The sequence below is a fragment of the Thunnus thynnus genome, chromosome 8 (genome assembly GCF_963924715.1).
Source record: "Thunnus thynnus chromosome 8, fThuThy2.1, whole genome shotgun sequence".
NCBI classification, from domain to species: domain Eukaryota; kingdom Metazoa; phylum Chordata; class Actinopteri; order Scombriformes; family Scombridae; genus Thunnus; species Thunnus thynnus.
In genome coordinates, this window is record NC_089524.1 from 22660847 (window position 1) to 22685925 (window position 25079).

Genomic DNA, 25079 nt, shown 5'->3' on the forward strand with positions numbered 1-25079 from the left:
CCATCTGTCTCCATCTCCATCTTAATTCCTGTTTCTATTTCTCTCTCTCTCTCCTGGCTGACTGACTGACCGGCTGCTTGAATGTCTGGTTAGATAGCTGGCCAAAGACACACGCAGGATTATCAAGTAGACCTGCCACCAAGAAGCCTGTGCGTCTGTCTTTTCTGTGTCTTTGTTTACTCTCCTTATTATAATGGAAAAAGCACTTTGTAACCACTGGCTTTGTCAGACCACAGTTAATTGCAAATAACTATCGTGATGGCATTTAATTTTAGTAATTGTCTTCTTCTGGACGGCTGGACGCTAATCCTTTCCTTCTCTGTTCTGGATACAAAGTGTGTGCTGACAGTGCCGGCTCATATTTTTGAGCCTTGTTTCTCATTTGAATGAATTAAAAAAAAAAAAAAACAGTTTGCATGACCTCGAGCTGCCGTTAAAATCTCTCCTGTGACTCTTCAAAGTAAGAACACTCCAAAGTTTTGGTCTGAAATCCTCCGCACAGAGTTGTGTGGCTCAAACACCGCCAGTTGCTACCCATAATACCATAAAGAGCTTCCCATGATTAGATGATTAGATTGAAATGATTAGATAATTGGATAGAAATTTTACTATTATGAGGGTGTGCAGAGTACAAGATTTCTTGCAGATTGCTGGTGCTAATTAACTGTGAATGTTGACTTCCCAGATCATTTCTAAAGATTAATGTCAGTGAAAAGGAGGCGACAACAACTATGACATGGGCTTTTCCTCTAAATGTGGGTGGGATTGTCAAATCAGAGCTTACACTGGTCACATCCAGATGTTGCCTGGATTCATCCCTAGTGATAGATGAGATGGTACAGTAGATGAAAACAGACCTCCCCCTCATGCACCCTGAAGCTGAAAATCTGCATTTCATTAGTTCAACATTAGAGTAATTTTGCTTCCTAATCTAGCACGTCTTTACACCTAATGGCTCCGTCCACCTTCCCTTTTCAACTCTAAACACTGCCTATGTCAACCACCTAAAAATAATATCAGAATAATGAAAGCCTTGGTTTTCTACGTTTAGTCTTGTCCACCAGCGATCCAGCTTCAGATTATGCAGACAGACAGAGAATGAGATTTCCCCGCGTGGCTCATACAGACGCAGGTCAGCTGTTCAAATCGCAATATATTTCAGACTTCACAGGCCAGGAGATGTTAGATCACCTTGCCTTTACCCCTGTGTCTGAAGCAGGTTGTGTCTTTTTCAGTAACAAACTGTAAACTGCATCCCATTTCATTTCCCTGAGAGCTGATTGGATTTGCGATGGTTGCGCCTTCTCGCCGCGGCTCGTTTCTGACGGAGCAGCAATCTCTTTAACACCAACCGATAGATATGATAATGTACACTGGCTTTATTGTCAAGTGACAGAAGGGCAGCACAACCGCCCCTGATACACAAAAGCACACACACACACACCATATGTGTTCACCGCTGTCCCTCTCTGTTCTTCAGTGCCCTCCTTGTCTAGAGGGGACCCCAGTGCTCGCTGAACGCCTCAGGGCACCGACTCTGTCTTTTAATCTTTAAATACTTTAATAACACTTCTCTATTTTAGTTCATATCCTTTGAGTGGTTGGTACTGGGTGCCGCAGGGTTGAAATTTATTGTTTATTGTTCTTATTTATTTTTAGGACACCTATTGTTTGCACTCTTGTGTTCTCGATGCCCTTAAATAACAAGTAGAAAATTAAAAGAACATAAAGGAAAGGGTAGATCAATGATAAGCAATGTTTTATTATAACTGCACTGAAGAGATAATAATCCTCAAACATCAAACTCAAAAGGTCCAGGATAAAAATCTTGTACACTGAAAAATGGTACATGTGAAACATGTGGCAGGGCGCTAGTGAGTGATTCTCTGACAGTTATGGGTGATCAGCTAGTATTTTCTGCTCCATCTCGCAGTCTGTCATATCAAGTGTCACGGCTGTTCCTAACATCAGCGCAAAGAATGCGTGTAACAGTTTATTTGTACCTTTAAATGACAGGAAGAAATTCCTTTCATGAGTTCAGCGGTTTCTTTTTTTATTCACTGTCCATGAAATCAATATCTTGAAGAAGGAGAAAGCCTTAATGTGGACCGGCTTAGCAGGTACTTAATTTCAGTGAAGTAATTAAGGGCCCATTTGGAGAGGGACCTGGTGGCCCCTGCTGCCCTAGAGGAGTGGGATTGGTCTAATTAACTAATATGAGTACGGCTGATTGGGCAGTAAGTAACATAATCACAGCTGATTGGTCAGTAACCTACAGGTCGCCAGGGCAGGCAGAGAGGAACATTTGGCGACCCCTCCTTCCTGGGTGGAAGCTCTCTACAGCTGAATGTAGGACTTCGTGTTGGGAAATGGCGTCTATAGTGGAAACTGCTTTTTAATAGAGCTGAGTATCGTACCTTAATACTTTTGTATACAGTATAAGTGTTGAAAACTGTCCATCACTGAAAGTTAGCAGCAAAATGCTTTGAAATTTACTGATTTATATCATAACTTTACCAATTTGTACCATTTTATTAAGTAAAAGATACGATTCCTGCACGCTGCTCGTCATTTAAGATATTTATTGAATCGGTACATTAAACTAATGTTTCAGTCCCTGCTGACCTTCCTCAATACAATTTTATTTCAGCAAAGTGCTTGTGTGCCTGCGTGTGTAAAGACAGCATTAAACACTGCCGTCACAGCTGCACTTATGATTTGATAAAGAACCAACGAATAATATTGACACGTAATGTGCAATGATTTGCTTTTGTTTTTGTCGCTATATGATTCCTGCTTCCAGCTCCCAAAATGTGAGCTCTGCAGTTGCCGAGTATGAAGACACCCTACTTTGTCAAGCACTGCTGCACTTGAGAAGTTTGTTATTTTTTTCTGTCAAATGAACAAAAAAGTTGAGAAAAATAGGGTCTAAACGAATCCAAATAATGTATCAAAAACCCAGCCCTACTTTTTAATTGTCTTAGCACCTCCATAAGTTCACTTCATCCACTTGCATTCAGCACTGCACACAAACTCGCCTCCATTAGAGATTTGCAACCACATCCACAACAGACACACACCAATCAGCAACATAATATGTCTTTGGATCACAGAGTAAAGTGTCTAACTGCTGTCGCTCTCTTGTCCTGTGCACAGTGTATTCTGGGATCTGTACTGCGCTGCCCCGGACCGGAGGGAGACATGCGAACATTCCAGCGAGGCCAAGGCTTTCCATGACTATGTGAGTGAACTTAACCAACCCTCCAGTTGTGTATGAGGCAATTTGGGGCACAAATATACACTCATCCACCACACGTGCTTGTGAGGACATACGAGCACATGCAGAGTGTGTATCAGAGAGAACAGATTATTCTTTCTGTGATAATGCTGCTGGTTCCTGTTTTGACATGTCTGTGTGTCTGGTGTGTCTGCTCTGCTGCAGCCTCTGTTCTGGATGGGACAGACTCTGAGCCAGATGTCTGAAATAGCACGCTTTTAAAAATGCAGCACCTATGAACACCACTTCTATATTTTATGGGAAATTCCATCTTTGAATTTTTAAAGTCTAATAGAGAGTCTTCATACCATTTTGTCGCATTTCACATTATCCGCTTTGATTAGGTATCAGTTTTTTAACATCTGCCCAAGCAGCGTAACGCTGTACCTCAGCTGCTGCCCGCACTTCCTCAAACGCTGACCCCTGACCCCTCAGGTCTCAGCAAAACTGTCGGTCTGAGGTGAAAGGTCACAGCACTGCCTGGCTATTTATTGGTCCACTCACGGCTTCAGTAAAGGTCAAAGCACATAAAGCAGCTGGCTGAGAACACAAGCACATTAACACACATACACACAATGCATATACACACACACAGGGCTCATTTAGAGCTGGCCAGGCTATGCTAGTTGTGGCTGCAGGGGCTGGACGGGGTGATGAAAGGTCAGGGTCCTCGGCCTCCTTGACCCTCTTATCTTCTGAAGAGTTGGAGCAGTCGATCAGTAACCTATCCAACACTCACACACGGTTTTTTGAAGAGCTGGTTGATGTATGAGTGAATCGACTACAACTGAAAGTCTTTGTTGCTTCAGCTCTCATTATTGCAAATGACCGTTCTGATGTGACTGTGGCCCTCGCAGGCTTAACCTTCTCACTTTCTGTCAGTTTGGGTTTTAAAATGGATTTCTACACTTTACTTTCAATGTCTTTTTTTTTTTTCACTTGTCCGCACCGTATGAAATATTTGCAGTATGTTGCCTGAAATGTGTTTGAATAAGGATTACACGGGTGTTAGGATGTTGACCGGACAGACTGCTTTAGCTACTAGATTATCGTTTCACCTGGGCAGAAGTGAAACCTGAAATGGATTAAAGGTGCTATTCTTACCATACACGATTCATTCAGGCTGTTTTAGCCTGTAGCCAGTCGCCCATTCAGTTGAACTCTCTTATGAGGTTTGACAGCAAAAGTGTGTGCACTTGTCAGCTGAACAGATTACATTTGTTGTGCATGTACTATGCATGTGTGTGTGTGTGTGTGTGTGTGTGCGGGGGGTTACGAGCCGATGTGTGTGTCTCTGTGCCTGTCTGTGCATGCATGTGTTGGACCACCATAAGATTAATTACATGGTTAATTAAACCTAGTAGTTAATTAAATCTGACAACTGTGTCTAATTAATCTAAATGCCATATAATTTCCTACACCTTTCTCCAGAGGTAGGCCAGCTGGATACCTGCATGTCAGCTCTTTAACGGCTGCGGTTTGACAGGCCTGGTCAATATATAGCCGAACTTCAAGCTTCAAATTGGGGTGCCGTAAAAGACACATTTCAAAACTCTCTGCGTTTCAGCGTCTGGCCACGTAAATCAGTCAGGATCACTTCTGCTGCTGCGTATTTGACCGTAGAGTGAAAACATGAAACATAGACTGAAACAGCAGTTTAAGAGTCGAATGAATTGAGGCTACAAGGTCCCGTGTGCTCATTTTGAAACACATAAGTTTGTTGTAGTTCAAGGATTCAGACAGTATTGCTTGACCTTTGACCTGGCTCAAGTTCAAAAGGTCAGAGTGAGCGAGCTGTCTGACAGAGTGGGCTGATTTGTTGGTGTCAAACATTATGAATGTAAGAATTAACTGTTAGCCTTTAACCCCCTAACACACAGTTTAGCACTTTTATTTCCCTTCATGTATCTGTTAGGTTGGAAAGTGATTTCATGTCATCATGTCTGTACGCTTTAACAGCTTGATCCAGCTCTTAAGCTAAGTGAAATATTCCATGGCTGCACTATATTATCCAATTTTATAATACAGGAATAATAAAAATTCTCTCTCTTTTGGTGAATGCTGGAACTTTTAGCCCAAAACGAGACCGTAAAGTGTGTGTGCACTGAGGGTGTGGCAGAGGCTCCGACAACACTAAAATGCAAGAATAGGTGTGAGTGAGCACATGTGCTATTGTGACTGTTGCCATTTGTGTGTGTGTGTGTGTGTGTCTTTGTACGTTTTGTGTGACAGAGAAAGAGAGTCTCGGGGTCGAAGCGTGTGAATCCCTAGGGTGATGAGGGGTCTGTCTGTCTCTGATTAACTCTGGCTCCGTGGTCCCCGCAGACCGACGGCCTGATCAAGTCTCTATCACGGCCCCTTGCTGATAACGGCTCCCTCATTCCCCCGAGTCCCCCCGGATCACAGAGTGAAAAACAACACAGCTCCCAGGAGTCGCACACACTCCGCTCTGTGTGTCGCTCAGCAGGAATAGTGAGACAGGAATGTGTGCAAGATAAACCAGGATTGGTTTGTTTTTATGTCTTTGTGTGTGTGCTTGTGTTTTATGTTGTATTATGTTTTGTTCTTTTTTTAAATTTATGGTCTTCTCTGGTAGCCTCCCTGTCAGTTTATTGTGGACGACAATGAGAAAATATATAAAATAATATTTAGAAAGACAGTTTGCTTATTTGTTTCCTGGAACTAATTTGGTTGCTAGGCAACTTTGAGCCAGAGTACGGTCTTAGTTACAGATTTGGTTTGGCTCAGCTCAGTTTGGCTCAATTTGGCCCGGTTTGAAGGCACCTCTTACTCAACCCTGTCCTATTGGCCCCCATTGTGAGCGATGATGTAGACTTTGTGGACTCTTCAGTTTGGGAAAGATAATGGAATATAATGTGCTAATCCTCAGATCTGGGGACTGGTTGACAGCTAATCCAGGGGAATGTGGTGGGATTGGAGCCCTGGCCACACTCCCAGAACTGGAGGCCTCTGACTAGCTGGATCGCTGGTTGGCTTCACCCCTGGATGGTGAATCTGCTATCATAGCCACTCGAGCTCACGCGCAAAACGCTCACACACGCAGGCACACGCTTGTGTGCATATCACACACTCACACTGGTATGCAAATGAACGCTCGCACTCAAAGTAAGCGAGATGATACTGTATCATAAAGAGCTGGAACAGTCTGAAGTCTTGTACCTCTGTAAAGTAATTTAAGTGTTCTCTCTTGTCGTCTTAATTGTTGGAATTGTGTTTCTGTCCTTCCTCTTCACATTGCCTTTTAATCATGTTTATTTCCTAAAAGAGATCGGCTCGTCTTATAGTCCTCTTTTCGGCTGGAATTTGGATGTTCCTCAAAAGAGCACTTTGTTGAGGAAACGTGTTTGATTATGAGAACATGGCACGTCTTTAGTAACTCAATATGAATGATTAAAGGAACGGGAGCTTTGTGATGAAGAAAGCATACATATTGACGAGCGGGCAGGCGCACTTGTTCTCACGCACACACACACACACACACACACACATTCTTGCTCACATTAAAGCAGGAAGAAGAATGAGTCTCTGTTTTCTCTGCTCTGACACACACACGCACACACTTGCAATCACAGACAAACAGTCTTTCAGGAAGTGATACACTCGGCCTTGTTGTTGCAGACATTTTGCTTTGCCCCAGCCAGAGGTCGTAACCCCGAACATCTGCGATTCATGCCAATCCGGGTTCACTGCCTGCGGAGTGTCACAGATTTAGTGCCACAAGTGCGTCATTCACATCGCAGTGCTTCACTGACTCCACTCAGCTCTCGGCTTACTGATGAGAACTGTCATGATGAAGGTTTAGATGGAGGAGTCAAATATGTCAAGTTGCACATTGTTCATAAATAGACGAAATATAGAAAAACCAGTGTGTATGAGTTTGTGAATTTGATCTAGTGCTGAAACGATTGATCTATTAATTGATTATTCAAGGAAATTTATGGGTAGCAACTATGATAAATGAGTTGCTGAGGTCCAGCAAAACTTCCTTGGTTCCAGTTTCTCAAATGTGAGGATTTACTGCCTTTTTTCCTCTTTTATATTATTGTAAATTGAATATCTATATATTGAATATAACCATTTTTAGACAAAACAAGCCGTTTGAGAAAGAATTTGTCACTACTTTCTGAAGTGGTTAATCGATTTAGACCTGCAACAAACAATTATTTTCATTATCTAGTAATCTGCCAATTTTTTTCTTGATAATCATTTTGTCCACAAAATTGTAGAAAATAGTGAAATAAGCCAGACATGGTTTCCCAGTCTGACACCCAAAGATATTCAGCTCACAATCATACAATATAAGACAACAAAACATATCACATCCTCACATTTGAGAAGCTCGAACAAGCAAATATTTGTTATTCTCGCTTGAGATACTACTCGAAAGATGAATCGATTATCAACATTTTAGCCAATTAATCATCTGTTCATTGATTAACTGATTCATTCAGCTCTAAATTGATGAATCTTGATAACAAGGTAATGAAAGTAGGTGTTCTCGCAGGCCTAACCTGCAGGCTGCAGATAGATAGAGGTGCAGTGTCGGCTGTTGCCTGGAGATTCTTTGAGAGGGTTAAACATTTGTTAGGCTGGACCACAGTAACAGGTGGCACAAGGGGAGGAGTTGCGCTCTGTAAACAACCGTTGATGGCCAAGCCTTTGTCTGGACTGGCTGTGTGTGATTTCGTGTGTGCTTTCTATCTCCACAACTCCCCGTGTTGCTGTACCAGGTGCTCGCTCGCCTATTTTTAACGCCACATGTCTGCTGAAACCCTTCCTTCCCTTTCATAGCCATCTCTGTCTTTGTCTCTGTCCTTCTTTTTCAAAGATAGAATTTACTCATCCTGCACTGTTTTTCTTGCTTCAATTCCTCTCCGCCAACACCCCCTTCACTATCCTCCAACCCCCTCCTGCCGCTCTTTCTTTTCTTTACTCTCTGTTCCACGCTCTCTTTCTTATTCCTCCCCCTCTCTCCTTTTGCCTCCCTCCCTCCACCTCTCTTCCCGCCGCCCTCCCCCTCTCTCAGAGGAGATTGATTGGGTAATCTGGCTGGGTGCCAGCAGTGCCCGCTTTCTTGCTCGGGGGAAGGAGAGAAGCGGGGGCGACATGACGACATGCAGGAATAATAATAACATCCATAATATAGGCAGAGTAGGTATGGATGGAGGGATGAGGAGGAGAAAGAGAGAGAGCAGAGGAATGGAGTCGGCGTTGGCACAGCGATATCTTCTTCAGATTCTCCTGGCCGCGTTCGCTTTAAATATAGCCTACACACAAATGGCATGCCACAACATTGTGTCTCCATTTCTGTCTGTCTCTATCTGTCTTTCTATCTTTCTCCCCCCCCCCCACCCCCCCCCTTCCTACATCCTCAGTTTGCGCCTGTGTCGTCTTTTAATATCAAACAGTGCGTGGAGTGCGGGCTGCAGGCAAACGGGCGTTGAGCGAGAGGACGCTGTCTTTGTGTGCCGTTGTTTACTGTTGTTACCGTCTAAATGAAAAAGGCCAGTCGGCTCCTCTGTCTGTGTATACCTTTCCCTATCTGAGGGAAGCAACAAAGCCTGAAAGTGCTGCCCTCAAGCTGTGTGTGTGTGTGTTCGGCTGGAGGTCTGGAAGTGACAGAAGCAGAAGATCAAATATTGTTTATGATTCCCTTCCTCGTAGGTTCATTCCGGGCAAGCTTAAACTGTGCTGTGGTTTAGTATTTGATCTTGACTCTGCGAGTGCGCAAGCATGGGCTCCTGGATCTGTGTTTGACAGAGACAGACATAGAGACGGACAGATGGGAGGCAACAAACCCGGGACGGACAGAAAGACAAGTGACAGAGGGAGAAGAGAAGCAGAGACAGAAAGCGGGAGGGAGTTAGAGAAGGTGAGAGGGAGATGTAAGAGTGTGCAGGAAGAAAGAGGTGTCTGAAGACACTGGGGACTCTCTTTGAAGTCTGCGTTTTTCATAGTTTATCTGAGTTTGGTACTAGCTATATGCATTGCATCCTGCTAGCCAGAGCGGCGTGAATGCCACAAGTCTGCCTGAGCAAAGTTATTGTAGAAGCCAAACCCTGCAGCGTTTACTTTCCTTCCCTGCATGCAGATTTTCAACCGAGTCCCATTTAATTTCCCTAACCCAGTTACCCATGAATGCCCTCTTAGTTGCAACATCATCATCCATAAAATTTAAACGAATGCTTTAAATGAATACTCCATTCTGGGAAATAGTGGAAACTCCTCGGGGCATTTGTTTATCTCTCCCAGTGAAACTAGGGTGAATGCTGCCAATTCTGTTTCGGTTTAGTCATTTTCAGGAAATAAATTACGGTCCAATAATTTAAAAAAAGCAACATTCATCACTTGTTTGTCTCGACTGTAACCAGTTTACTGTGGAGAGTTGGAGTGAACAATTTGTCAAGGGGTTGGAAGTTCGAGGGCGACCTTCCGTGCAGGAGGTGTCTGTGGTGTTTCTGTTGCCAAGCTTGCATCTCCTGACTGTACTCTGTACACACAAACACACACACACACACACACACACACTCACCATCTTTGAAGTTACCCAGCACTGGTGAGTCCCTAACCACATCCACTTATCCATTTATCCATTGTGTAAAAAGACCCTGTCCTGCACAAAATGGCATAAATTAATGCAATTATGATGCTTCTGCTGGGTTTGCTTCTGCTTAGTTTGAACTTTGCTTTGGCAGCCTGTGCTGAGTTCACGTTTTTATAACTTTGCGTCTGAGAGGAGAGGCGAGAAGAGTCTGGCATGCGATTACACCAACGCAAGGTAACAGTGAACTGCAAATTTGGAGACACTGCTCTTCTCAAGCCAATTTTTTCCAGCTGTGGAGCTCCCTGCTCTCTCTCTCTTTTTTCGTGGAGGAAGGCTTGGAGTTGCACTGCATTACTGCCGTTCCTCATTAGGTCTAAAACATTGACGATAGTTACAAGGATTGTCAGGCCGGTCCCAGGGAGTGAAACCTATCTTTAAACATACAGTCCTGTTGGTTTACTCGGGGTGCTTGACAAGCTATTTCTTCTTTACGCCAAGCCCCTAAATGACTCAACTCACACCGGAATTGCCGTAGTGGACATAATATGAGAAAAGTTTGATTTAAGTTTGATTGCTTGCTGGTGTACAGGTCCAGGAGTGCACATTAACCGTCCACTGAGGAATGAACAGTAGTGTTTGTCAAACCGTGAAAGTGTGTGAGGACACTTAAAAGGCTGTAAGACTATGGATGAAATGGGAATCACAGATTTTCACTTCAAAAAACTCAGCCTGTATGTATTTCATGTAACATTACGTGCAATACGTGTTTAATTCGCAATTCACAACTACATAATATAACCCAAGTTAGAAGAAAAATGTGACATTCTGTATTTCTGTATTATCTGTCTATCTCAAGGATCTCGTTGGGTACAGGGACACATTAAACACAATATGGATGTTTGTGAATTGTGGCGAGATGGTTTGTGTTTGAGTCTTTGTAGATTTCAGAGCTTCCTCACACAGTATTTTGTGGTGATACTTGCAGCAGTTGTATAGATTTGAGGTATTGCCTTACACTGCTGCCGCCACCACAAATCACTGCTTGTGTAATCGCTGCTTTTGACTGTTGTCATCTTTTAACTTCCAAGTTTTATTCCACACAACACAAAAAATGACCCCTTTTCAATACCAACGCAACATTTAGAGTTGTGTAAGCTGATTTCCTGTTCGCCATATGTTATGGCGGGTTTGTTTGCAACTTTTCGTACTTAAATAGCTGTGAGGGAATAATATCTGAAGGACATGTACTAGTTTTCATTCATTCATTGTGTCAAAGTTGAGGAGCATCAACTGAGCAGGTAAACTATGATGGATTGTAGGAAAAGGTGCGATCTGTTATTGTATAGTGTGAACTTTGTCGGTAAAGAATCTACTAAGGTATCAGGTGTTGCTTCAGAACAATTTACTTTGGGTCTATGTGGGTGTAACATATTTAGCTCTCTCTGCCTTGACACTCTGTTGGTAATTAGCCAGACAATATCTGAGATGCTGGTAGGACTCTTGGAGTGTATCTCCTGCCTAACTGCATGAGTGGTAGCGTTGAACCAGGGTTGAGCTTTGAATTGAGGTTTTCTTTGCAAGGGGCAATAAAGTCTAGAAAATTGGTGCAAGTGGGATTGAATAATGTCGCTCTTCAATATAATACAGTACAGTACTGACCTCAGCAAACACAGAGTTTTATGTCCAAATGAAAATGCAGCAGAATCAAATTTCCTTGAGAAATGAATTAGGATGATTAATAAGTGGTCATAATGAGCGTCTCCTGAGTGAACAGGTGACTTCAGCTTCACTTCCTCTCTCAGTGCAGAGAGCCGCTCGTCTGCTCAACCCTCCTGCTTTTGCTGAGTTTCACTTAAATCCACTAAAACAACACTTTTTCTTATCTTCCTCATTTTTTGTCCACTCTCGCAATCTTTCTCTCTCTCTCTCTCTCTTACACACTCACTCGCACACTCTCTGTCTTGCCCTTTCTCCTTTGCCTCTGCCTCTCTTTGTGGCAGTGGACAGGCTTGTAGCTGGCAGACGTTGCAGCCTGGCACAGTGTGTCCCTGGCACAGCGTGTGTGTGTCTGTGTGTCTGTGTGTCTGTGTGTGTGTGTGTGTGTGTGTGTGTGTGTGCACGTCTGCTGTCTGCTGCACAGCTCTGCCAGTCCACCAGTCTCAAGTACCAGCTGGACACCCAAACTCACAACCAAAATAAACTGGCCGCTCTATCAATGAGCCCATGGGTGGAGGCGCGTGTGCAGAAGTGTGTTCGTGTGTGCACGCGTATGTACATGTCTACGTGTGTGTGTGTGTGTGTGTGTGAGGTGCTGATCGGACACCCTGCTTATTAAGTCTCGTTGAACCGAGTGGTGAAACAAACACAGTCCTTGATGAATGCCTGAGATGTTCGCCTGTCTCAACTTTGCATTACACTGAGGCCCTCCCTGCTAGGATTAAAGACTAAAACAATTCCAAAGCCTTATTTGCAATTTAAATTCTCCTAAATGCAGACTTAATCCTCATTTTCCAAAGGCAGCAATACTGAGAGGCAGAATAAATGTGTGAGAGAGATCCAATTCAAGCCTCTGTCGGGGTTTCAGTTGCTAAAATAACACTTATAAGTTATAGGGAGGGATAATGAATGTGCTTTGAGCTGGCTGAGTTATATTTGGAGAACAGTTTGTTTCTGCTAAAAGCTCGTCTTTGTGATGACAGGGTGAATGCACAGAATCAGCAGGGGAGTCGCTGATTTTCACACCGTTTGTGCAGAGAGACTAACTCCGCGTTCTCGGAAATATTTGCATTTCGTGTTATTTGCATGCGTTTGTATTTACATATTCACATGTGTGTGCGTTAAGGTGTGCAAGTGTCCTCATGGTGGGGACCCACAGTCAGCGTGCTTTACTGCTGCCCAGGGTGTATATACAGACAGTGACATTAATGCAGTGTAATGATTATTTTTATTCCAGGTACTTCGGCAGCCCGTTCGCTTTGAGTGGAATGACTCCCCATTGGCTCAATGATTACCTCTGTGGCTGCTGCCACACCTGGCTCCTTCAGCTCTCCCCTCTCTCTCTCTCTCTCTCCACCATCACACCTTCAGCCCTTCCTCCTTTTATTACTACACCTTCATCTGTTTCTCCCTCCCTCTTTATCAGCATACCATTACCCCGCCATCTAAATTCAACTATAAGCTACACCTTCATTTTCTCTGGTCTCTTTCTCCGCCAACAACACCTTCATCATATTCACATCTGTGTCTCTGAGTCTGTTTTTTTTCCTGTACCATTACACCTTTACTCTTCCACCTCTCCTCCTAAATTAGTGCTATGACTTCAACGCGCCAACCTTGTCAGCTTCATGGCGTTCCCGCTACTGCATCTATGAGTCTAGGAAAGTTTTTGCAGAGGTTTGCACAGATGTTGAAGAGAAAACTTGCAGATATTGTTCGAGTGTTTGCGAAATGGTGACATATTTAAAACCTGAATGCACAAGAAATTAAGAAATCATTGCCATCTTTGACTTTTTCGTTGTAGTTCTGTGGTCCTACTCAATTGCTACTGTATATCCTTTCCTGTTCAGCAGTGTTAAATTCACATGATTTAAAATATATGCAGTGTGTAGTTGACATTTTGGGGTTTGTAGTTATGCTCCTCTATGGACCTCTGCAAGCTACAGTTACCCGGAAAACTTGTTGCTGAAGTTTTTTTTGGTATTAGTCCACCTCACATTCAAGTTAATCTTCAGCTACATTTCCACTTTCCTACTAAATCTCATAGTTCCCCTTCTTTTTATCTGAATTCTGTCCGTTTGTCTACTTGGTTTAAAGAAGTGACTATCACAAGAGGAAATACTGCTACATTTATAATCGCTTTGTGGGCAATAAATGGCGTTAAAACAGAACAACATGTAAATGGATCATGATGTGTTCAAAAGGAAGATGAACCACCCAGTTTAATATCTTTTTCTTCCTGTCTCTATTCCCCTGTCTCAAGTCAAACATGTATTTATGTTCTGCTTCTCAAGTTTTGTCCATCTTTATGAGGAAAGTCTGATCTTATAAATCAGTATCTCCCCCTCCTTTGCTCCATTTTACTGAATTCCTCTCATTCCTCTCAACTTGAGTTTTGCTGTTAGCTGCTGTTCTCTTCCTCTTTCTGCCAGTCCCGTTCCCTTGTTTCCTCTATTATCCACCCTCGGACTTTCTCTTTTCAAACTTTCCCTTTTTTCTGACTCAGAATAGGTAAGCAGCTTACTAGAGTTGCTCTAGTTCTTAACATTAATCATTACTTATGGACAATCTTTTATTGTAGTTACATTTCAAGCATTTACCAAGTTGCAAGTTAGATTTTTAGACTTAATTAAGAGTAGCGGGTCTAATGGGGTTTGTCATTTATAGTGACCTTCTGTTATGATAATAATGGAACATTTATAATTTAACTGAGTCCAGGTCCAAACTGTTGGCTGGTGACAACCCTGAAATTGTTTAGAAGGACTAATGAGTCAATATTTAGTGGAATAATTTTAGATTTGAATTACACAACACTTTGACGCACATGTATATGTCATACAGCCTGCACTCATTATTCTAAACCTCTGTTTGTCCAGACGCTGATGCTTATGACTCCAGACAACAGGTAGTTGTCACCAAACATTGTATTATACCAAAAATGAGATGGGAATGGAACTCAGCACTGACTTGGTACATTATTAATGTAATTTACAGACATTTATTGTGTCATAACGAATGAATAACAAGGAGTTTGTTATTAAAAAAGACTTTTTTCTGCACATACTGATGTTCAAGCTTCACGGTTACAGCTTATCTTTTGCACAGTAAAGACGATAGAACTATAAATAGACGTGTTTATATATTAGTGCATTTGTGTGTACATGTGTGTATGTGAATGTTGTTGTTGCTGATGTTTCCCCCTGAGCAAGCTGGACTGCAGCTATTAGCCAGCCTTAAGGTCAGCGCCGGGTCAGAGGCTGCCCCTGCTGCCGTTTAAGGTTAATTCTTCCGAGAGGGCTCAGAAAATCCAAAAATCCACATCATGTACTTAACAACAACTGCAACGTGTGAACTTCCAACCTCGAGTCTGCTGTCTGGATGTAAGCCTTCAGATCAGTTATTTATATCTATGATGATTAAGTTCAGTGGATAAATAGGGCAGCACATCTGTTTCATTATTGCTTGAATGTTTGGACTTATTTAAGCTCTAGTGTGTGTTCATGCATGCATAAAAAATAATTTAAAAAGTGACACTGTGTGTGTGTGTCTGCGCATGCTTGCATACAGTACATGTGTCATTCCTCTTATGTGTCCCGTTGGCGCTGTCTGATCTGTTCTTATCACTTCAGATCTTTTCTGTAAAAAGTGACATTTGGAATAGAGAGATCCACTACACTGCACTGCACTCTGTTGCACCCTGAAAAGGTCAGCTTTCACTGAAGGAGTGTGTGCGACCAGCCGTCGCTCTGCAGTCTACAAAACGCTGTTAGTGCTAGAGAGATGAGAGAGAGAGAGAGGTTTCTTCTAAATGTTTGGACCAGTTCAGTTTGGCTGGACGTTTTGTATATGTTGCTCACTTCTGCTTTGTGTTGAGTTGGTTTGGACGATCGTTTTGAGTTTCCCCTACTCTTCCTCTCTTCGCTGCTCTGCGTTGTGCTGAATTGAGCTGCTCTCTTCAATGCTGAACTGTTTTGCTGGATGCTGTAATCTCTTCAGTGCATGGCCAGATTACTGTCTGCTCCATATTGTCTGGTGGCGGGCTGCAGGATGGAGAGATGGCAGGAGGAGGGGAGAGAGGGAGAGAGGGAGGGATGGAGGAGGCTCTGCACTGATCTGCTGCTACATAAGGAAGATTACCTTTTTATTAATGTACCCATCTGGACGTTTGCTATATTTGGTTGTTTGTCCAGTCTTTGTTTGTGTTTAAGGACATACAGTATAAACCTTATGAGTTTGTAATCTAGATAAATGCAGGCTGAGATTAGGCATATGTGTTATTTCCCAAGAGTTGTTAAACAAATGACTAAATCACAGTGTAATATAATTATGATTAGATAGTATTCAAATATTGCATTTATTGTGTAGAATTTCTTTTGTGACTAATATGATACGTTCATTGTGGTATTTATCCAGAACATGAAATTATTAAAAAATAGAATGATTTTCAGTTAAGTAAAAATGAAGAAATGTGAGTATTCATTGTTCCCCTTTCCTACACACACACACACACACACACACACACACACACACACTCACGCTCTCTCTCACACACACACACACACCCCACCCTTCCACGCGTCTTCCTCTCCATCTCTTTCTGTCTCCTGTGCACTCTGTGCAGAAATGATTTCCATTCCTGCTGAATTAATGAGGTTCTGCTGAACTGAGAAAAGGCAAGGGGAGTGTGTGTACACACACACACACACACACACACACACACACACACACAAGCAAGAAGACACAGACACACACATTCTCACAGGCACATATCCTCTATAGCCATATTTAAGTCTGTATTCACACTCTTATATGCACACAGCGATTTGCTGAAGCTTGGTCAATTTTGCTGTTTCATAAACACAAGCGTTTTTTTTTGTTTTAAAGTAAATCTCAGGAAATGTAAATAGAGATACAGATTTGGGACAGTAATCACAAATGAAACTGAATCTGAATCTGAGGCCCAACAAAATCTACATGCAGCTGGTACACTCTTAAGTGCTGGCTTTATAGTGCACAAAACACACACACACACACACACACACACACACACACACATACACACAAATGAAAATAACACACTTACACTCAAACATGCAGCCTCATGAGTCGGGCCCCAGAGCTGGGCCTAGTCACCATGGTAACACACTGCTGTGTGTATTAAACTCTTGCGTGGTTGGGGGACTGTTGAAGGTTGTTAAACACCTCCAACCCCATCCTCACAGACACACACACACACACTCTTATTTACAGGCACATACATCAGTCTGCTAATGTCAGCCTCGGCCTCGTTGCTACAGTAATAGTTATTTTCACTAATTAATGATCTCACATGACACTCAGGTGCACAGACACAAAGCTCTATCCCAAACGAGAGGCCTGATGAGCAAGAGGGTGGCTCACGCATTGTAAACATAGACAGCAGAAACACACGTGAAGGAGCGCTCAGTCAAAAGGTTGTAATTGCGGTGCAAGCGGCTGTTGTCATGTGCCAGCTTGTGCACCACTTGAAAGCTCCATCAAGGATTGGCTGAACAAAGAGGAGCAGAAACTACCGGCTGATTCTGGTGAGCTTCTTCTCTCTGGCCCTGATTTTTTTTTTTCCCCTACAAGCACGACTAATGTGTGGAGTTTTCAGGTGTGTAGCCTTCATGTATGAACACAGAGGCACATAGACAACACTAAGGTAGCCTGAAACAACCTTAAGTGCAAGTGAGATTCTGACTGTATGCAGACTGAGCTTGCTTTCTTTTTTTTTTCTAGCTTCTTTTATTTGTTTTCTTTCTGTCTTTCTTGCTTGCTTTCTTCATTAAATGCACATGATCATGCACATTCAGTCGCGCACACCAAAAAAATGCAACCTCTCTCCTTCTCCCCGCTCTCTGCTGTCTCAGTGTTTTTCTTTCCCATTTATCATCACTGAAGCAAAGGAACCGATTCCAATTTCATGTGTTTTCATTCCATTCCTCTATTTGCTTATTTCTTCATCCCCCTCTCTATTTTGATCTCAGGCAACCAGTCAGCAGTCAATAATCTGTTAAATAGCATTGATCGCCACCATTTAGTTTCCTGGCCAGCTACTTAGGTTGTAAAGCTGATCAATGCCTTTGAATGGGAACCACCTAGATAGCGGATTGACTGCTGGGACGCGCTCTGCAATCATATCATTTGTCTTCATTTGCTGTTCAATTATTTGTTGTAATGGCTGCTGTCAAAAACAGCCCCATGCTGGCCCCGCAATGGCACACCGAGCCTAAAACTGTAGAGTGTGCGCTGTGCAGCCGTGCCCGACCCACTCCGCTCACCTTGACTCTGAGCCTCCCCCCTCCTCCGTCTCGCTCACTTACACCACTTCTGTCTGACAGCAGAGGAAAGACATTATATAGTAAACAGAATGAGAGGAAAAGTATCACATGTCAAAATGAGTATAGAAGCGTATGTTCCTGTGTGTGTGTGTGTGTGTGTGTAAGGGTGTGTGTGGGGGGGGGGGGTAGAGTGACTCGTGAGTGCATGCAGATGGTGCCCATGCCTGACTGTGTGTAGATGAGGTCTGACCCAGACTGGACTTCCTCTGCCCAAGAGCCCCTTCCTGAAATCATCAATCACTTCTTGTAAGGACACGGACATGGCTGTGTGTGTCCACGTGTGTTTACGTTTGTGTGTGTGTGTGTGTGTGTGTGAATTGGAATGTCTTTGTTATTTGCTTGACTTCAAGTAGGGCTGCAACTTATTTTGTTAATTGACAGATTGAGCTCATTAGTTTGTTTTTTTTTTAATCTGGAAAATCTGGTGTTCATTTTGAATATTGAAAACAGGTAAAAATCTTAGTTTAAAGAATCAATTATTATATCAATCAATATTCAGATATTGGGATGAATGCTTTTAAAAATCTCACTTGCAGGTCAAACATTTTAACTAGAGCTGCAACGATTAGTCGATTAATCAATTAGTTGCCAACTATTTTGATAATTGATTAATCATTTAGAGTCATTCTTTAAAGGTAGAATATGCAGGATTTTCCTAAAAAAAAAAAAAAAAACAATGTATAGACTCATTCAAAACTAATCTCTCTCAATCATCACTTATGACCCACTAGAAGTGTGTGGTGGTGTATTTATCTACAGGAACTCTGCCCTCTGCCTGTATTTTCATATTATTTTGCTGTGTTCAGGACGCTTCTGGGCGTCAACCTTTGGGCAGTGATTGTGTAGCCTCCAGCCAATAACAGCATGTAGGGTGTGAGGTCGGGACTCGTAGCATAGCGACCAGGTCACATCGCTGTCTCCGTCTCTCTGCTCTTCTCTGCTCTGCTGTTCTCTGTCTGTGTGTCATGGATGTATAAAGAGCAGCAGGTCTGTGTGTCTGCTTGACCGAGGGCTGAGCTACACACACGCAGAGCAGAGAGGCCACAGCGGACAGGATGAAGCTCCGCATTCACACAAAATCCAGCAAGGCGGCACCTCCCTGCAGGGTTGTGTGGAGGTGTGGGTGTGTTTATTTGTGCTTTAGAACGTAACTGTCATGAAACAATCAGAAAATAATGTTTTATTTATCTGATTCGTGGCTTTGTTCTCATTAGCGCTGCTCACTCACAATCCAGCATAGTATACCTTTAAGAAAATATTGTCCAAATTCTCTAATTCCAGCTTCTCAGTTGTGAATATTTTCTGCTTTCTTTAGTCTTCTCTCATATCAAACTGAAAACAAGACATTTGAGGAGGTCATCTTGGGCTTTGGGAAACAGTGATCGTCATTTTTTGCCATTTTGGACATTTTTGGACATTTCAGACCAAGCAACTATTGAAAAAATAATTGACAGATTAATCGATGATAGAAATAATCTTTACCATTTGAGGAATTATCGTGAGTAGTAATCAATAAATCATCTGCATTTTCTCCCCTTCCTCATCAGAAGTGTTTTCTGACAAGATTCTGTTTGCTGTAAACTGCTGGAATATTATCAGCAAGAACCACAACAACTTTTGGATGTGTGAGGATATAAAATCTAAGAATCCGTTGAAACCAGTTGCCCTTTTAAAAAAATCTGGTTATTTTGCAGGGAAAGTTCACAAAAAATGAAACTGTTCAGCCTTAGTGATAAATAAATTTATACTGCATGAAATTTTGAAAATAAAAAATTCTCCTGAGAAGTTACAAGAGCCCAAGTTCAACCTTGTCCTAAATGTCATGTCTTCTCACCAGTTTTTAGCCTGAAATGTTGTTTTCTACTGTTATGAAACAGGGAAACACAAGCTTCTCTTAGCATCATCACTATCACTGGCAAATGTTCCATATTTTCACTATAAATGACTCAAATCAGTCAACATAATCAATTTTGGTTTGATTGGCTCTCTGATTTAATGGGATCTATGTTTCAGCATTAGTTTGAAGCTCTTTTCTCCCAGTCATTTCTAGTTCAGGCTTTATATCAGCATTAAAGTTGCCCTTGTGTGGGTTTTCATCCATACGTAACTTAACTACGGGTCTGGCCTTTTCTACTTTTGGGGGTTTTATTGTGCTTCCATAGGAGGGGCATCCCGCTCTCATTCACATCCATCCACTCTGATTTATCAAGCTCCTTTACAAACCAACCTTCCTCTACAGTATTGTACTGTACCTCTCTCTTTAAATCTGTCTCTCTGTCCGACTCTTTTCTTCTCTTCCTTCTGCCTCCCCTGGTTTTATTGGCGAAGGAGTGTCCCCCTCCCCCTGCTTGTTTGAAGTGGCCTGCTCATATATCACAGCCTTTCCTCGCAGGATATCCTCCCTCTTCCTGCCTCTCCCTCTCTTTTCTCTCTTTCTCCCTCGCCTCCCTCCCTCTCTCATCACCCCCCCCCCCTCCTCTATCTGTCAGCTGGGGGTGGAGGAGGGGAATACCTGTTAACTCTATTTCTTTTCCACACTTTAACACTTTTCCCATGTACCCAGCGGACATGCTCCCACACACACACATGGACGGTAATGTTAGGCTACACTTTACGGCACAGCTTCACAGGATTCAGTTTGTTTTGATATTTCAGCATCAGAATAGTCTAATTAGTTTAAAGTGTCTGATATTGATAGCTGCTTGGTGTCGAGTCACAGTTATGTTGTACTGAAGACTTGGCTGATTTGGTTTCTACTCACTTGAGACTTGATTCGGACTTGAAAAGGTTTAAGATTTATACTTGAAATTGTCACATGTCCCAAAGAGCACACTAATCTACTCAAGTGGTGTTGCCATTAAACCACCATCTGAATCTGTTTTATTAGCCAAGTATGCAAGCATACAAAGAATTTGTCTTGGCATTCTCATAAAAGGTATTTGGTTGTGTTTCAGATATTAGATCGGTGCTGGTTTATTCTGATTGGCGTGACTTGGTTTTCTACATTCAGACTGAAGCCTGGAATAACCAGAGGAAGGCCATTTCCTGATTATCAAAACTGTCTTGTTCATAAATTGACTTGATTATCTTGTTTTCATAAAGGTTGTGATTGTAGTAAGTATAATCTGATTAACAGGGCTGAGTTACTCATCAATGTTTCAAATTACTCTTGGCATGTGTGCAGCGTAGTCAGTTTCCTCTTGTTGCTTTGATTCTGCAAACACATCACAATGTTCTCAATTAAACCCAAAGGGTTTGACAGACGAGCATCACGACCTGTGGTGAGGGAACGATCAAATTTTGGAGCGACAGTCATTAGCCTTTATGTGAACTATCACTTCAAGTAATAGCAGTGTCATGATTGTACTTTGTAAATTCATCAGTGCAAAAAGGGAACACATTTGTCCAAACGATCAGACATCTTATTTAAACTCTAAACCTCGGGTGTCGTTTTCCTGGTGTCCTCATCAGGAAAAACACAGAATTGGACAATTGTTCAAAAGCCCAAAAGGACATGTTTACCTCACAAGTACAAGTATGACTTAGAAGCAAAGGAAGTAGCGTGAGGCTGATGTTAGGGCTACAACAATTAATCGACTAATTGATTGATCCAGTGGGAGAAAAATAATCTGCAACCAATCGATTAATCGCTTCACTTACTTTTCAGGTAAAAATGGCAGACATTCTTTGGTTTCAGTTTCTTAAGTGTGAGGATTTGCTGCTTTTCTTTGTCATATACGATAGTAATGCAAATATTTTTGGGTTTTGGACTGTTGGTCAGAAAAAAAAAGAATTTGGAGACGTCAACTTGGACCCTGGTAGATTATAAAGGGTATTTTTCAATAATTTCGACATTTTATAGACTAAATGATTAATTAATTTAATCGATAATGAAAATAATTGTTAGTTACAGCTGTAGTTCATTTGGGCTGCAAAACCTCTCAGAGAGGTGGATGTTTGGGCGCGCTCTTTTTGGGTTTTCCTACCAACAGTCACAGTCTTTAAACCTTGATCACAGTCTTTTGTAACCTTAATCAAGCTGTTTTAGTTGCCTGAACATAACCATACTTTAACCGTAGTGGTGGCAGATTTTAAAAATGTCAAAAAGCTTCCTATCAGTCATATGCAGTTTGGAAAAAACTGTCTGCTATCAGGGATGCCACATCAGAAAAGGAAGTCAATGACAAACAAGTGGATTGTCATTTAGTTTGGGGGACTTGATGGTTATTGTGAACCATATAAACAGCCTAATCATGCTATTACGCACTGTATGTCAGGATGTACATAGACACCATACTGCAGTGCTAGTATCATGTGACTGTTAGACAGAGAGCAGGTTTAACTGGAGACATTCAAAACAACACGAACCAGGTCCATTGACAACATTCACACTGCGTATTCATTGACTAATTTTGTCCTTCATGTTTGAAATCCCTGACGCCACTGATGAGGTCTGAACAAAACTTGAAGGGATGGCACATTTCACCACAGATCTCCTGCTTTTTCATTATTACTCTCGTTGGCCCAAGGGGACGCGACAATTCCAGGTCAGATGGAGATGACGGAAAGGATTCGGCACTGATGGGCCATGAGGGGGGACTGTGTCATTCCCTACAAATTTCATACAAAACAAATTTCATCATTACATGAATACAAGGGCGTACTTCAACATAGTTTCCTGTTTGGTTCATTTTATTCGCCACAGAAGCACTGCCACCAGGATTACCCCACTGTCCTTCATCACTCCCTCTCGTAACACAGTTTATTTGACTCTCATTCGTCCTTAATATCTTTCCTTTATGAGATTCATTATTCACTTCCTCCATTTCATACTCCTTTAATTCAGCCCTGTACTGCCTCTCTCTGCTTTTCTCTCTTTCTCCTGCTTTTTCTTTCTTTCCTTTTTTTTCCACTCCTTGTTTTTCTCTCTCCATGCCCTTGTTGTCATTTAGCTACTTCCCCCAGCTCTGCCCTCCCCCTCCGTCCTCCTCTCTTTTCTCTCTCCCCTCACTCTGTCTCCTTTCCTTTGCTATCTTATATTTTCTCTCCCCATCTCTCTTTCTCTTTCCATCCTTATGCCCTTTTACTCCTCCACCCCCTCCTCCTCTCTTCCTCTCCATCCCTCCATCCCTCTCTCTCTCTCTCTCTCTCTCTCTCTCTCTCTCTCTCTTCGGCTGAGGACAAGGAGGTGAAAGCCAAGCGGATTACAGTGGCAGTTTAATCTGGCTGACCCACCAAGGGATTGCTCTCTACTTTGCTGTGAGGCTGCAAGGCTGGAGGGCAGCAGGGCTGGGTGGGTGCAGTGAGGGGATGAGGGGAGGGGAACAGGGTAGAGGAAGGGGAAGGAGACCAGGTTGTAGGGGGGGCGGGGGTTGGGGGTTTGAGGGGAGCAGAAAAGGAGGGAAGGGAAGGAGAGGAGGAAGAGGGAGGAGGATGGGAGCGGGTGAATTTGGAGAATTTTTCCTGTTTGTCTCAGACCGAGCCCAAATGCTCTCCAGGACAGGACTGCTTATGTGTGTGTGTGTGTGTGTGTGTGTGTGTGTGTGTGTGTGTGTGTGTCTGTCTGTCTGTGTGTGTGTGTGGGTGTGACTGTTTGGTGCCAGAGGTGGGGGAAGGGCTTTGGTTGTTATTAAGAGATGGAATATTAATGCTACTTTGCCTCTAATTTCTTTCCATCTGTCATCAAGTTGTCCTCTGTGTGTGTGTGTGTGTGTGTGTGTGTGTGTGTGTGTGTGTGTGTGTGTGTGTGTGCGCCTGCCTGTCTTAGTCTATGAATAGACACTCTTCAGATATTAACAGACAATTAGTCTGTTCTGTGTTTCAAAGACAAAATACAAAAACGTCCTTGGTTTGATTTCTTTTTCTTTATTCTGAAAACATCAAAATCTCATTTTACTCCATCTTGTCAAAGTCATTCAAACTCACGCGGCTTTCATCCACAGTTGACGCCCATGCTGAGGCCTCGCCAAATTTATGAGTTCAACGAGCACCGTCTTTGTCGGCTGCAAGTCATCTGTTTTTGTTTTTTATTGTTATTTTTAATCTCTTGAAATTTAATAAACGCGAATAGCGAGGATAATGTGGCGATTAACAGTAGGGGTGCGCGCACACACCCCTGCGTGTGCGAACATGGTGGGTCCATTTTGGAGCCACCTTTTCAAATAAGTGAACAACTTCTACTACTTATTTCATTTCGACTGTTGACGGGGCAGTCGGGCTAAAAATTAATTTAGGATGGCGTGAAGGCTTTTCCTTATATAGACGTTTTCCTCTTTTTCTCTTATTGAAGCTAATTTTGTTGGCGCTTCATTGACTGTGAGTGAAATGTAATGTTCCAGTCAAGAGGTTCGGCCTTGAACAAACAGGATGTTAATAGTTGTTAGAACACAGTGTGAACACAGTTTAGACGTGAAGTGTCTTAACCTGTGCACCGAGTGGCGGCAGAGTAGAAATGTCCAGCTAAAAGAAAGTTGGACAGCGGCCTTGAGCTAAATAACGAAACGACTCTGACGATGTTGTGCTTTTTTAATGTCCTAAATGGCTTGTTGTACAGTGCTGAAGGCAGCGCGGGGGTCTGAGGCAGGCTGTGTCTGCGGCTCTGTTTGCCTCTACAATGCCTTTCATGTCCCTCGTATCAGCCTTCCTTTCATCAGTCCACCCCCGCTGCGCCGTTTCGGAGGAGGGGTCCAGTCGGCGAGCCGGATTAGCTTCCAACTGGTGCTTGTCCAGATTCTGATTCTGAAGGGGGGCTTAACCAGCCTCGCCTCAGAAAGACGAGAGGAAGGAACAGGAGGGAGGGAGGAGAGGAGAGGAAAGGGCTCCTGTGGGGGTGACGCTGCTCTTCAGTTGTTTACCTTGCAATTAACGTGCTGGATTGTCCTGTGAAAAGGAAGAAAAAGTCAAGTGTGTAGAGTATAGAGAGCGATAGGCCTCCGCTGATACAGATACAGGAGCTGACGGGGTTCATTATAGGGAGGGCCCGGGGTGCTGCTCAACACCTGCTGTATGGGAATAGTTGTGTATCTTCATACACACACACACACACACACACACACACTGTCAAGCATTAAAATGTATAAAAGCAAACCCCCATACTGCGAGTGTCATGGTCAGGGCACAGACGATGGTAGCGACCAATCAGCAACAGATGCCCCCTGGA

The 25079-nt window shown here is 42.8% G+C and overlaps 1 protein-coding gene across 2 annotated transcripts in view; it reads left to right on the forward strand.

Annotated features, from left to right (window-relative positions):
* Positions 1-25079, forward strand: part of ssbp4 (single stranded DNA binding protein 4) — an 89623-nt gene that overhangs the window by 22156 nt on the left and 42388 nt on the right. For both annotated transcript variants that reach the window (XM_067597234.1, XM_067597235.1), the window contains exon 4: positions 3157-3241. In XM_067597234.1, coding sequence (XP_067453335.1) covers positions 3157-3241 — 85 coding nt within the window. The remainder of the gene's footprint in view (positions 1-3156; positions 3242-25079) is intronic.